Here is a 16,498-nt window from a genome sequence, read left to right on the forward strand (position 1 = left end):
ATACCTTAAAGAAAATCGGTTTTATAAGTCTTTAACATTCTAATCTTTAAATTAACAATAACAAATAATACATTAACAAGTTTAAACGAAAAAAATTAACAGATATGTAATAAAATATTAAATTAGATTTTAAAATTGACGGAACAAGATTTATGTCAATTTAGTGTCAGAATATTTATTATTCTTCTCTTTCTTTATAAATATCCTTTAGACTTTTACATACCAGGTTTTCATTATTACATATTTACTTTTAATTAATATTAATAACTAATTATTAAATTATACTAGGTAAATATACCTTGTATATTTATCTATTAACGATATTATTCATAAAATTTTAAAGTGCGCATGCGTTTTGCTGCTAATTTGTCGCCGACAGGCACCCGCGAATGCACTTATAGTGCTTACGTTTACTAAATTCAAATAAAGTTAGGTTAAGTGCAAATTCATAAAACGTCGAACTGTTCCTAGAGCTTAGTTGGTGGGGGGTGCCAAGTCGGGAAAATAAGCTCTCATGTGTTTCAATGGGTAGATAGAAACAGGGTTGCCAGATTGGTGTTTTTTTCCACAATTTTGGGGTAATTTGAAACCGTCGATTGAAATTTTTCTAACCAGAAATTGTAGTGGGATTTTTTGGAGGGCGGAAAATAATGGAGCATTTTAAGGGGTCATGGTAAATTAAATTTGCGAATGTACATAGAACTGTATATTATACTCCCATATAATCGAAGACGATATGAACTATGAATTATTTCCAGGGCCCTCGTAGTATAATTTTGGTTTACCGTTCTCTTCATTTGACCACTAATTTATTAAAATGCGGCAAAAATTTAAATTTGGGGTACATATTTGAGCATTGAGCTTTAGGTCCGGTACTTTATGTCTCGATTAACAACCGGATAGTTAACCGGAGTTTAATAGGGACCTCTTTAGGGTCTCTTGCGTTGTAATAAATGCAATTAAAAGTATTATTATAATTATAATAAGTATAATAATAATAAAGAGGTCCTGATTAAACCCCGGTTAACTAACGGCTGTTAATAGAGGCATAAAGTACCGGACCTTAATTTGATGGAATTTCAGTTTCAAGTGGGGGATTTATAAAATATCATCTGGCAACTCTGGATAGAAAGCTCAGTAGGTACTTAAAATAAAATTTCAACTTATATCTCTCGATTTGATTTTTGTATAATTTTTAAAATTGTATTACCCTTATATTCTTAATTATTAAATTATTAGCTTCTAAATTCACTTGATTTCTGTCTAAAAACAAGTCAAAAGATGAACCTAACCTTACATAACTACATAGTTATCTCATAACTTGAGGTTTAACGTCGCGTTATAAAGTGACAGTTGATACCCTAACAACACAAAACATTCCAGGAATGTACTACCAAAGTTCTATCAATATTTGAATGTCCTGGACATTTAGGGAACATTCCTGGAATGTTACTATAAGACATTCTGTGAACATACTAGCAATGTTCCTATATTTTAAGTTGCCAAATAATAAATACGTGTAACAGATATAACATTACTTATAACATACCAAACAAACTAAGTGACATTTTAGGCCTACAGTGCAATATGTCAAATGTAAAAACTTAAAGAGTTTCCCAAGTTCAATTAACATTTTATACAATATATAGGTAAACATACAAATGTAATAAAAATTATTACAAAACCGAAGAGAGGCATTTATATTTATTTCTTTTGCGTTCATTTTTTATTTGTGCATGCCGCTTAGAGAGGGCATCACGATGGCATCACGTGACTAAAAACGACCAACGAACGACCTCACTTCGGCCATCTTGGCATCTTGGCCACCTTGCCCGGCCTTGTCGTGTGTGGCGTGATCGTTGTTTGTTTTATTTGTGCTTTTTAAGAATATTTTTTTAATTCGGATACTTTTATAGTATTATTAACATATTGCATAAAATGTGTCCGTCCTGTCCTCAACGCAGTTGGAGCAGCAGAAGCAAATGTAGATCTTCAGGAATAACGTTTCAAAGGTTAGTATGCAAATATTATGTAAACAAAGGCATGCCCTGTATTTCAGAAAATAAATTAATACTATTGGTTCTGGTTTCCTTTACGGGTAGACGGATTACAGATATGAAATTTATACCAATGAATTCTGTTTCACTTACTGATAATTGGTCATATCCATTTATTATTTTAATAATTGTGAATAAGCCACAAACTACAAACTCCGCTTATTCCTAACTAAAATAGTAAATAGAGATAATAACCAAAAGGATTATTTGTAAAATTAAAATAATTCTTCTTTTTACTCTTTTGCTAATGTATGCGTTTATAAACAGGATGGTAGACCACACACTATAATATGTAGTACCAACTAATGAATACACAGAATATTATAGTCGGTTCGCTAAACTCAGTCTCAGTACTACTGAGTCTCAGACACAACTGGCTAGTGATTTTAGTAAATAATTTTGCCAATTGCGTAAAATTGGCAAAAAAATAATAACTAAATAGTCAATAATTACTAAATAGTTAGTAATTTTGGCAAACTTGGCCAAAAACAAAAAAATTACCTACTAAAATCACTAGCCAGTTGTGTCTGAGTTTGGGGAACGACTATACTAATAAACAATTTCTAAGCTGTTTTATAATATTTTGTGAGTTCGTTAATCATATTTTTTATTTAAAACTAAAATTTGTTAATAATGCTTAGTAATGCATATATTTTGTATTTTTAGCTTTCCAGAAGATCCTGCGAAGAAGGCATGAAGTATAGATCTGATTTGTTAATAGAGGAGTATGTTCAAAACATTTTTTAGAAAAATATATTGACAGAACTTCACTTTCATCTGTTCATTTGAGAGACTGTGCTGTTCCAATAGCTTATGTCATACAGGTAATATGCTTAACATAATTAATAATACAGTCCGTACAATATAGATACTGTTGCAATTCATTAGAGAGATTTTGCACTTCTTATTTTGCAATTCCGTTATGGTTATCGTTATACTATGTCTGCGCAGTAGCGAATATATGATCCGTTATGAAACATAAGGGATTCCGTAATTTACGGAGGTTTAAAGTAGTGCTTATCGTTATCATTATAGTAATGGTTAAATTGCTTTGTTGCCAGAATGTAAAAAATCAGTAAAATTACATTTACATAGATTCTAATTTTGATGACTTATAAATTAAAATATCAAAAACTGTTCAAGTATATGCTTAAAATTACAATAACGTTGTGAAGTGAGGTTACGTTTAAATAACGATAACGATGACACAAAAAACATACTTGACAGGCTGCAAAAACTCTGCTTTTTAACGTTGCCATAATCGTTATGCTTAATAAAGTTAACCATAGCGGAGCCAAAATCAGCGGTTATTTTAAGAGGTGCAAAATCTCTATAATATCTACATCAGAGATCTAAGTTGACATTGTTGCCCAATTACAAAGCATTTTTGAATTCATTTTAAGTCAAATATATCACATAATTATTGCGAAGTAGATTATACAACAAAACAGATTAATATTCAATGTAAATAAATAAAAACATCAAAAATAGAAAACAAGAATTAAGTTATAATCTTATGTTATAGTTATTAAGGTACCAAGGGTATTATAAGGATAATAATGCTTGAGGTCAATGGTGTATTAAACAAGGGTCTTCGGCCTGAGGGATATACGTTGACCGAAAGCGTTATTATTATAATACCTGTGGTGCCTTCAACGTTTAATGTCTGACTAAATTATTCTTTAAATGCGAAAAATTTGAATGAATTTTGAATTAATTAGTTTTTAAATAGGTACATTTACCAGTAACAGTAGTAACGTAATTGTGGTAACCATAGTTTTACTTAGGTTGATATTTGTCAACTTGACAGTATCTAGTCGTTATTTAAACTTAATGCCCAAGGGCATTATTTTTCAAAATAACGCCCTAGAGCGTTATATCGTACTTAACAGACTTCGAAATAATGTTATTATTTGTCAAATAATATACCAGTCGGACATTAAAGTAAATAATAAAAACAATAAATATAATGAATACTAAATACTTATTTGTTTGTGAAAAAGCTATTTCTTTGTGGCTTTTTTGTAATTAACTATTCTAATGGGGAAATAAGCCACAATTTACTTGAAAAAATAATTTTATTTAGGTTTCTTCTTCCACATCCGACGTCGTTGTCAAAATACAAAATGTTCATTATTATTATTTTCTTTATTAAATATTCTTTTTTATTATTTATTTAAATATTATTTAATACTTATTTTTTTATTGTTATTTATGCATATTATTATTATTACCTGTAAATAATATTTCTTCTGATTGTTAATTGTAAAGGATAGAAAAATTACCTTTTATTTTATTTTCTTTTAGAATCAGCCGAGAGAAATGGAATATGTGGCTACGAAAAGCAACAGAAAGGTTTACAAAGCAAATGTGACACATTTTTTTTATAATATTTAGGAATGTCAGTAAATTACATTAAAAAAATGTATGAAAAGATTTTTTGCAATAAAAATGTTTATATTTATCAAGGATGTATTATTTGTTATGGCCACATATCGTCAGTGATGTGACAATACCTCGTATCTGTTTTTTCATGAGATTTGTAAGATAGACTAAAAACTTGTTTGGGCCACCTCCTGTTTTCATATATTTTTTGACTTGTTTTGCAGTAAATTCAATTATCTATTTACTACAAAACAAGTCAGAACTTACGTATGAAAACAGGTGACCTTAAAAAATGTTTTTCGTCTCCTGCACACCTCATGAAAAAACATATATGAGGTATTATCACATCACTGACGATATATTTCAGAGAATGTCTAAAAAATATACTATGAATGTTCAAAGAATGTTCGTAGACATTCATGGAATGTTCCAAGAAGACATTCAGTCTAAAAAATATACTGTGAATGTCCAAAGAACATTCATGGAATGTTCCAACAAGACATTCAGTCTAAAAAATATACTGTGAATATCCAAAGAACATTCATGGAATGTTCCAACAAGACATTCAGTCTAAAACATATACTGTGAATGTCCAAAGAACATTCGTAGACATTCATGGAATGTTCCAACAGAACATTCTAAGAATATTTAAAATGCTGACACATCACTTTCCTGGGACTTTCCAGGGACATTCGTGTGCATTTGGGGACATTCCAGGAATGTTTTCAATGTCCTGTGAGTACCTTCTAGGAACATTCCTGGAATGTTTTGTGTTATTAGGGTATATCAGATAACTCAAGAACTGTCAAGAAATAACGCAAGTAGTTAAGTTAAATATGATACGTCACACCAATTCGAGGATTATAACTTAACTACAGGATAACTTTACGTTAACGATAACTTCGGTCATCCATCACACGGCTGATTAAAACGATGCATTAAGACTTATGGTATACCATGTGGATTTACTTCATCCTTGCTCTAAATTGCACATAGTGTGCTAGACTGATGGGTGCCAAAGATGTATGACAAGACGTCACAGGAAGGTGGTTTTTGATGATTTGACATGATGTCTGAAAAATACTATGGTTATTTAATTGATATATTTAAAATATGAAAATATTGTTAATATTTATTATGAATTCAAATATGTAAATAAAAGTTAATGAGATGTAATATATTGATTTTTTCAAACAGTAATTTAAAAGCAAAATTTTGCACTCATGCTGTGTGACGTAATAAATTGTTTTTCGGAAAATTAACTGAGTGGAATAATAATTAAATTCTAGGTTAAAGTAAAATTGTGATAATTGTAATGAATGAAATATTGTTCAAAGTGTCTGGAAGTGAATAGAAAGAAAATTATTCAGGAGGTATGGTTGGTTGCATATGTTTAAGGAAACTAAATAAAGTAAATGAATGGGTATAGTAGTAATTATAGTGGATGACACAGACATCATGTCAAATCATCAAAAACCACCTTCCTGTGACATATTGTCATACATCTTTGGCACTCATCAGTCTAGCAGCTAGTTGGTCGTCAACCTCTCACTTAAGCATGATGTGCAATTTCGAGCAAGGATGAAGTACTTCCACATGGTATTCCATAAACCTTAATACATCGACTTAATGTCGATTACTTTTTAATGTTAAATGTACCAGTCATGTAATTTACAGGTTTTTACACCTATTGAAGTGGCTAGTTTCAAATACTGGATATGCAACCACATTTTCTTTTTTCAACCTTTTGCTTTTAAATTTAAGTAGTTTACTGATTTCCAGGTTCACACTGATGATGGTCAGCTTTGACCGAAAACGTTTTGTGCATTGTAATTTTCCACTACCTTGTGGATAAATTTTAAGGAATTTTTTAATAAATTCATATACCTACATTCCTACATACAACAGAAGGATTTACTTTATTCTACACTGTCTTATCGAAGGTATACAGCCAACTACAAGGTTTACTCCTTTTTAAAGTTTTAAATTTAAACTTTGTTAAACTCAAGTAGAGAAAATTTCCCGAAATTATAATCCCCTGCTTGGGGACCAGTTGTTAAGAGTAGGATTATATTTTATTACCTGCTCGGGGAAGAATTGAGGGCCGAACTTTTCACTATGTCACTTAAAATGGCCTTTCTTCAGTGTGCATTACCAAATGTGTTTTCAAATTACTTGATGTAGAAAACTGCTTAAAACAGATTTCACACTTGTAAGGCTTTTCTCCAGTATGCGATCTCATATGCAGCTGAATATGACCTAGCTGAGAAAACAGCTTAAAACAAATTTCACACTTATAAGGTTTTAGCCCAGTATGCACACTCAAATGTGTTTTTAAAGAACACGCCATACTAAATTGCTTCAAACAGATGTCACACTTGTGAGGTTTTTCTCCCGTGTGCACCCTTAAATGAGATTTCAAACTTCCGCTTTCACTAAACTGTTTCGAACAAATTTCACACCTATAGGGCTTTTCCCCAGTATGTATCCTCAAATGCTTTTTCAAATTTTCAACTCGGCTAAATTGCTTAGAACAAATTTCACACTCATAAGGCTTTTCTCCAGTGTGAATTTTCATGTGTTCATTTAAAGCAAATTTTCGGGTAAACTGCCCAAGACAAATATTACACGTGTATGGTTTTTTTCCAGTGTGAGCTTTGATATGTCGTTGTAAAGAATCTGCCCGACAAAACGGCTTTAAACAGATTTCACACTTGTAAGGCATTTCCCCAGTGTGCAATCTCGAATGTGTTTTCAAATATCCTTCCTGAGAAAACTGCTTCAAACAAACTTCACACTTGTATGGATTTCCTCCAGAGTGCAGAGGTAGATGTCTTTTCAAATAAATTGGTTTACTACACTGCTTAAAACAAATTCCACATTTTAATGTTTCTTCTTCAGCAAGTTGACTCATATGTTTTTCTTCATTAGATGAATGTACATTATGTGTTTTCATATTTTTCAATGTGTCCTCTTCTTGGGGAAAGCCTAAAATAAAACTGAAATACACATTCTTTTACTGCAAGGAAACATGTAACAAATAAACCATAACAACAAACGACATAAAACAAACGACAAAAATTGGAATGTAAACAGCACAAAACAGAAATACCGATTATGGCATTGTAGCATTTAATACCATTAAATGCTACTAGGAGCACTCTCGAATCATAATTTACAATGTATATATGTTACCGGCCAAACCCGATTTCAGGACAAACTAGTTTGGCCTAGGCCAAACTAGTTGATCCTGATATAAATGCACACACTCCAGGATAAACTATATATGGACTAATTAAACTATACAGGGTGTTTCATTAATAATTGTCCATATAGTAACTAGAGAAACCTTAAGACAAAATACGAAGATTTAACCTAAAACACTTAAATAAAATGTGGTTCCTTACTGAGTTATAGGGTGTTTTATCTAAAAATTTAAAAACTATTTTTGCTGAGCATTTTAAAACTATTCGACGTACCCTTTTCATACTTGGCAGGAAGTATAGGTACTGTACAAACTACTAAATTATGTTAAAAGCGCGTTTCTGGCTGTTTCCAGAGGCGTACGACGGGGGAAAGTGAATGGTTGACCCTTTCCAAATTCTACGCCACTGACGAAATTGCTATTTTAGTTTAATTTTTGGATTCTCCAATATGTTCTATGAAAATAATATCCTCTTCATTCATAACGATAACGTCATTAGTTTTCGAGATCTTTGAAGTTAAAAATGAAACGACACGGTTATTTTGATTAATGTAGTGACTCTCTTCATTTTTAATTTCAAATATCTCGAAAACTAATCATTTTATCGTTACGAATGAAGAGTATATTATTTACGTAAAAAGTATTGGAAAATCAAAAAATTACACTAAAATAGCAATTTCGTCAGTGGCGTAGAATTTGGGAAGGGTCAACCAGCCACTATCCCCTGTCGTACGCCTCTGGTAGTAGGTAGAAACGTTTATGTATCTTACTTTCGTAGGGTATACAGTACGTACACTTTCTGCCAAGTATGATAAGGATAGGCCAAATACTTTTAAAGTACTGGCTACAAATAATTTTTAAATTTTAATCATATGAATCATATAAATAATAATCAAAATAACTGTGCCGTTTCATATTTAACTTCAAATATCTCGAAAACTAATGACTTTATCGTTACCAATGAAGAGTACATTATTTACGTAGAAAGTATTAGATAATCTAAAAATGGCACTAAAATAGTAATTCCTCCAGTGGCGTAGAATTTGAGAAGGGTCAACCATTCACTATCCCCTGTCGTACGCCTCTGGTACTAGCTAGAAACGTTTGTGTACCATAATTTAGTAGGGTGTATAGTATTCGCACTTTCTGCCAAGTATGAAAAGGATATGTCGAATAGTTTTAAAATTCTGAGCAAAAACAGTTTTTAAATTTTTAGATAAAACACCCTGTAACTCAGTAAGAAACCACATTTTATTTAAGTGTTTTGGGTTAAATCTTCGTATTTTGAGCTAAGGTTTCTCCAGTTACTATATGGACAATTATTAATGAAACACCCTGTATATAACAGCATAAATAAACATTATAGTATACCTACAAACCCAAAATAAATAGATAAACTGAATAAAATTTTTGTAAAAACGATAATGATTAGTGGTTCAAAATAATAGATAATAATTGGTAATACAAACCACATATAAGAAATAATATGTGTTTTTTTATAAAAGTTATAATTATATATACAGGGTGTTAGTAAATAAGTATGAAAAATTTTAAGGGCTAATTCTACATGAAAAATTAATGCCAGTTTTCTCTATAAACATATGTCCACAAATGCTTAGTTTCGGAGATACGGGGTGTTGAAATTTTTATTTCAAACTCCCAATTTTTTTATTGCTCTAAGACCAGTTGAGCTATGAAAATGAAATTTGGTGAGTTTTAGGAGGTAGTTATTACAAATTTTTTGACATACAATTTAGAATTTTGTATTCATCATTGGCGCGCCTACGGGCAATGGTCTGAATTTTTTTAAAGAAAAAAATAGTACGCCACTGAGATATTTCGAATTAAAAATTATTTTTAAATTCCACGTCTAATTTACGATAAAAAACCTTTCTTGCCTTTTTTCATATGATGCATCGTTTTTATACAGAAAAATAAAACATCTTTGCGCGTATTTTTCATTTCTTAATACATCATCAAGAACTATCCAATATAATAATACTAAACTAGAACAATAACAGAAAATATTACTAATAAAATTTCAACTAGATGCAAAGCTGCAAGAAATGTTTAAAATGATCTCCTTTACAGATAACAGAAGAATTTTATATTCATCATTGGCGCGCGTACGGGCAATGGTCTAAATTTTTTGAAGATAAAAATAGTACGCCACTGATATATGTCAAACTAAAAATCATTTTTGAATTCCTCGTTCAATTTATGACAAAAAATCTTTCTTTCCTTTTTTTCATACGAGGCGCCGTTTTTATACAAAAAAATAAAACATCTTAACGCTTACCAAGTATTTGAGGTAGTTTCCATATGCATAGAAACTTAGTTCAAATACTTTGTAAACGTTAAGATGTTTTATTTTTTTTGCATAAAAACGGCTCCGCATATGAAAAAAAGCCGAGAAATATTTTTTGTCGTCAATTGAACGAGGAATTCAAAAATGATTTTTAGTTTGACATATCTCAGTGGCGTACTATTTTTTTCTTAAAAAAAATCAGACCATTACCCGTACGCGCGCCAATGATGAATATAAAATTCTTCTGTTACTTGTAAAGGAGATCATTTTAAACATTTCTTGCAGCTTTGCACCTAGTTGAAATGGTATTAGTAATATTTTCTGTTATTGTTCTAGTTTGGTATTATTATATTGGATAGTTCTTGATGATGTATTAAGAAATGAAAAATATGCGCCAAGATGTTTTATTTTTCTGCATAAAAACGGTGCATCATATGAAAAAAAGGAAAGAAAGGTTTTTTATCATAAATTACACGTGAAATTTAAAAATAATTTCTAATTCGAAATATCTCAGTGGCGTACTATTTTTTTCTTTAAAATAATTCAGACCATTGCCCGTAGGCGCGCCAATGATGAATATAAAATTCTTAATTGTATGTCATAAAATTAGTAATAACTACCTCCTAAAACTCACCAAATTTCATTTTCATAGCTCAACTGGTCTTAGAGTAATAAATAAATTGGCAGTTTGAAATAAAAATTTCAACACCCCGTATCTCTGAAACTAAGCATTTGCGGGCATATGTTTATAGAGCAAACTGGCATTAACTTTTCATGTAGAATTAGCCCTTAAAATTTTTCATACTTATTTACTAACACCCTGTATATAAAAAAATCATTATTTATTTTTTCCATGGAGTTCGTTGGCGGCACTTAGGATTTTAATTTGATTACTCTATGTTTGATGCCAACTTTGTAAAAACCTTCGTCATGGATCTTAAGAATATTTCCAATGTTTCTGAGATCACTTCTCCTTTGTCAACATGGAATCGGTATAGTCAAATTATCTTCACTGTTGGCTTGTAAATGAAACTTGTCAAAAGTTGCTTTCATCTTTCTGCCTGTCTCACACTATTATCAGCTGAACTTTTTCTAGTTTTTGAATGTCATTATCAGATAATACTTTTCTTCATTAATAGCTTCTTTGACGTTATCATCAATCATCAATATCTACTCTTAGTTTAAAATACCCCCAACAACAAAAACTGTTCCACAAACAGATGCAAGTAAAACAAGGCAATGATGCTCCGCAATTCTGCATAAGTGTCACCACAGCACTCCATGGAAAAACAAGTACATAATAATTTTTATGAAGTATAATTATTGATTTTATAAGAAAAACACAAACTATTTCTTATAATATGATTGTTTATATTACCAATTAATTATCCATTATTTTGAACAACTAATCATTATCGTTTTAATAAAAACGATTTTTGATTTGATATTTTCCAATTACAGATTGTTTTATTAAGTTTATCTACAGATTTTCGCTTTGTAGGTACACTATAATGTTTATTTATGCTGGCATATATAGTTTATCCTGGAGTGTGCGTATTTATATCAGAATGAACTAGTTTGACCTAGCCCAAACTTGTTTGTCCTGAAATCGGGTTTGGCCGGTAACATATACACTGTAAATCCCAAATCACGATTTCCAAAGTTTATACATAGTACATAGTAAATTATGATTCGGGAGTGCCCCTAGTAGCATTTAACGTGTCTTGGTTTGTTACATCTTGATTGTAAATTTAGTATACATGGAAAATACTGACGGTGACCTATATCCATCAGTGGATAGATCCGGGTTGAATGATGATGATGATGATGATGCAACCATAACACAGAACATTGTCAAACTCTGGTAGTTATGACCTGAAGTTTGCTTAATTTGGCAAAATCTAAGTTGTACATTGATCTTTAACTTTCAACGGACTAGCCGAGCTCCGTTTCGACCCCAAATCACAATTTTTAGCTGTTCCTGTATAGATCTTAATTTTTAATCGGCAGTGTTCCATCTATCTGTAGTTTATATATTTTATTGATAAAAAATTATGTATACAAGAACATTTAACGCTTAGATGAAATAAACTTCAGTCTTATAACCTGGGGTCCCCTAATACTCCGGCCAGCCTTGTAAGTCATATAAAATGCATTCTAATAAGGTTGTAACAATGCGGGAATTCCACAGATTTTATGGATTAGTACCGACTGTAAGTGTACTATTACTCTGGGTTAATTAGCAAAATTCATGGAAAAGTTATTTACGAGCAATTTTATTGCTGGAATCGAATTATAAGATCCTATATATTAATAATATAGGTATGCAAAGTCCGCAGATAGTGTGCTACTTTTTTTTATAAACAAAATGGCGCCGACAAATCGTATTTTTTTCAATTATTGCTCTATAGCTCCGAAGATTTTAACTTTACAACAAAAACACCCAAATAAAAATTCACCGCAATTAAATTCTGCATAGAGATATGTTTTTCCCGATTTGCTCCGACGAAAATTTTCCTCGGAAAATGCGGGTTTTCCCAACAAAAACATAATTTTCAAATAAAGTTTTAGGTAAGTAATTATTAATCAATAATTAAATAACTTAGTGACATCAAAGCTTTCTTGGTATAGATTGTAATTCCAGAAGCCGGTGAAAATTAAACGAATATTTTAGCAACAATTCAATTGTTAATTAACAATTTACGATCGCAATAATAACCAAAATAATCATGATACATTGATCAAACTTATAAAAATTATAAAGATGAGACGCTTATTTAATATTTTATCGACAAAATATAAATGTTTCGTTTTTTTGCATAATCTTTAAATTTTGAAAAAAAAATTGTTATAATACGCTGGTCTAATTAGTAAAGTACAAAGAAAGGTTATTTACCAGTAATTTTATTGCTGGAATCGAATATTATGATCCTATATATTTATAATATAGGTATGCAAAGTCCGCAGATAGTGTGCTACTCTTTTTATTAACAAAATGGCGCCCCCAAATCGTGTTTTTTTTTTCAATTATTGGTCTATAACTCCGAAGATTTTAACTTTACACCAAAAACACTCACATAAAAATTCACTCCAATTTAATTCTACATAGAGGCATGTTTTCCCGATTTGCTCTGACGAAAATTTTCCTTGGAAAATGTGGGTTTTCCCAACAAAATCTCGAATTTTCAAATAAATTTTTTGGGCAAGTAATTATTTATCAATAATTAAATAACTTGGTGAAATAAAAGCTTTCTTGGTATATATTATAACTGCAGAAGCCGGTGAAAATTAAACGAATATTTTAGCAACAATTCAATTGTTAATTAACAATTTACAGTCGCAATAACAACCAAAATAATCATGAGACATTAATCAAACTTAGAAAGATTATAAAGATGTGATGCCTATTTAATAATTTGTCGACAAAATATAAATTTTTCATTTTTTTGCATAATCTTTAAATGTTTAAAAAAATAGTTATAAACAAATTAACATTTCTCAGAAATTGTTTATTATATTCTAATTTTAAAAAATACTTAAAATGCGTATTTCAAAGGTCTTGAAAAAAGGTCTTTAAAAAATTTGTCCTACCATTTGCAAAAAAGTTATGAAACAGCAAAGTAAATATACGATTGCTCCATTGTTTATAATTTGTTTTAATTGTTTCAAAGCTTAAAAGTGAGTATGTGGTACAATCTAATTACTCACAAAGAATATCAAATATTAGTTCAATGGTTATATTTTAATCAAAGATTAAAAACTTTTTTTTGTAATTTTTGGCGCGAAAGTAGGCTTGATACAGAGCCGGAGCTAAAATGTTCACTCGAAGCGACTGACACGTAGCGTACATAATACTATAATTTTATTTATTAAGTGTACGTCGCGCGGCGGTCGAGTGAAAATTTTAGCTACAGTACTGTATTAGTCTATTTTCGCGCGTGTAAATTACAAAAAAAATATATTTATAATCTTTAATTAAAATATAACCATTAAACTAATAATCGATATTTTTGTAAATAATTAGCTTGTACTTTAAACTCACTTTTACGCTTTGAAAGAATTAAAAAAATTATAAACAACGTAGTAATCGTATGTTTACTTTGCTGTTTCATAACTTTTTTGCAAATGGTTGCAAAAAGTTTTAAAGCATTCATGAAATACGCATTTTAACTGTTTTTTAAAATTAAAATATAATAAAAACTTTCTGAGAAACGTTAATTTGTTTATAACTATTTTTTTAAACATTTAAAGATTATGCAAAAAAAAAGAAAAAATTTATATTTTGTCGACAAAATGTTAAATAGGCATCTCATCTTTATAAGATTTCAAAGTTTGATCAGTGTATCATAATTATTTTGGTTATTATTGCGACCGTAAATTATTAATTAACAATTGAATTGTTGCTAAAATATTCGTTCAATTTTCACCAGCTTCTGGAACTATAATCTAAACCAAGAAGGCTTTTAAGTCACCAAATTATTTAATTATTGGTGGATAATTACTTATTTAAAACTTTATTTGAAAATTAAAGATTTTGTTGGGAAAACTTGCATTTTCCGAGGAAAATTTTCGTCGGAGCAGATCGGGAAAAACATATCTCTATGCAGAGCTTAATTGCGGTAAATTTTTATTTAAGTGTTTTTGTTGTAAAGTTAAAATATTCGGAGTTATGGAGCAATAATTGAAAAAACACGATTTTCGGGCGCCATTTTGTTTATAAAAAAAGTAGCACACTATCTGCGGACTTTGCATACCTATGTTATTAATATATATAATCATAAGCTTCGATTCCAGCAATAAAATTGCTGGTAAATAACTTTTCCCAAAAATGGCCTATTCTCCGATAATCAGCCCAGACTATAATATCGTTTTATCCAAGAGGTTGATGTTGCAGATACATATTAATTCCTATAAATTGTGGCTACTAAAATATCCTGGTTGGAAAAAGCACAATCTGAGTAAGCATAAAATGTATATTTTGGCACTAGGCAAGAAACTTATAAAGGAATAATATGTTTTCAGGCGTTATAATAAATAATATGCAGATTGAAAAGATTAAAAAGCGTCATATGGCAGACGTATTCCCAGAACTTTTGGATATTACTGAGCTCAGATAGAACAAAAAAATAATAGGTGGCGGTGTCATTTGTGTTGTGCAGGCAAAGACAGAAAAACAAGCAAAATATGCGTAAAATGTAATAATTTTGTATGCCTAGAAGACATGATATCAGAGGCAGCTTATGTACATTGTACCGGGTGTCCCAATAAGAATGGCTCTCGGCCATATCTCAGGAACCGTTTATAGTACAGATTTGGGAAAAAAAATTTATAACAAAAGTTACCTCGAGAAAAGCCTGAAAATTATTTTCATATTTGTAAGTCCACCGCTAGAGGGCGTAATTGAATGTCAAAAATTTAAAAATCAAAATTTTACAAAATTTACATAATGAAAGGGCACTGAAAATCCAACCATCGTATTCTTCGCAAAATTCTGCGAATATTTGATTTCACAAGTGTAACTCTACCTTTGCAAATAAGAGGTGGGGGTGAGTGGGAACCTTGTTATGAAAAATGGCTGTAAGTCCGGTTCTGCTTAATCGATTTTTGCAAACTTGGTCTCGTTGAAAACAGATCTTTTTCGTTAATATAAGAGTTATAATTACGAAACTGCCCAATAAGTAATATGCCAGCTAGGGGGCGCTATTTTATGTTTTTCAGAAACCTAGTTTTCTTTGGAAAATATTAAATACAAGTATGCCCTTTTAACCATGTATTACAAAATGAGACCAAATTATCAACAGAATATCGAAAACCGCATGTCGATACCTTTTTTCTGTCTCGAGATATCTTAAGAAACGTGTTAATTTTTAAACATAACTGATGATGTCTCCTGTAAACGAAGTTACGGAAATCAAAGTGGAAACAAGTAGTGTGCTGTGGAAAAAAATTAAAGCGTGACACTTGCGGAATGCCGACAGAAGTGAATACTTATTATAGATTCGATTATATTCGTTTGATTCAATTAGATTCCATTCGATTAGATTTAATTTTATTTAATATATATTATATCTATAATTTAATATAAATATATAATATACACCTAATTTAATACATACTATTATATACTAGTGATTTTACCCGTTAAAATTAGGATTAATAAGATATAAAGATACATAAAGCTTTAAATTATTATTTTTCTTAATAATGTAACCGATATTTTTTAATTTAAAAATTTAATTGCTGATGAAGTATAGTAAATACTTCGTGTAAATTTTAGTCGTAAATAATGCATGGAAGAGTTCATTTATTTTTAGCTACTCTCATTAAAGGGGAGGCCGTTATATAAAAGTGACTTTTTAAAATTTGTTGATTACATTATTCCTTTCAACCTACTTATCCTCAAATTGTATTTTTAAACATCCTATTCATTTTATATAATAATAATTAAATTCACTATCAAATTTGAAGTAAAACTTCTTTTGAAAGTTTGTTAATTCTAAAATTAATGGGTAAAATCACTAGTACAGTTTGTCAAACGTAGCA

At 30.2% G+C, this 16,498-nt stretch overlaps 1 protein-coding gene across 3 annotated transcripts in view; it reads right to left on the minus strand.

The window, feature by feature from the left end:
- Nucleotides 1-16,498, minus strand: part of LOC126884498 (zinc finger protein 675-like) — a 67,904-nt gene that overhangs the window by 22,981 nt on the left and 28,425 nt on the right. The window contains exon 2 of one of the 3 annotated variants that reach the window (XR_007698067.1): nucleotides 5-7,430. The exons of 1 other annotated variant lie outside the window; for it this stretch is intronic. Coding sequence is in view for 1 of the 2 variants with exons in the window: in XM_050650436.1 (XP_050506393.1) it covers nucleotides 6,568-7,430 (863 nt within the window). In the remaining variant the exon portion in view is untranslated. The remainder of the gene's footprint in view (nucleotides 1-4; nucleotides 7,431-16,498) is intronic. One more of the 3 variants, XM_050650436.1, reaches the window with a different exon arrangement.

Source organism: Diabrotica virgifera, chromosome 5 (assembly GCF_917563875.1).
Source record: "Diabrotica virgifera virgifera chromosome 5, PGI_DIABVI_V3a".
Taxonomy (NCBI): domain Eukaryota; kingdom Metazoa; phylum Arthropoda; class Insecta; order Coleoptera; family Chrysomelidae; genus Diabrotica; species Diabrotica virgifera.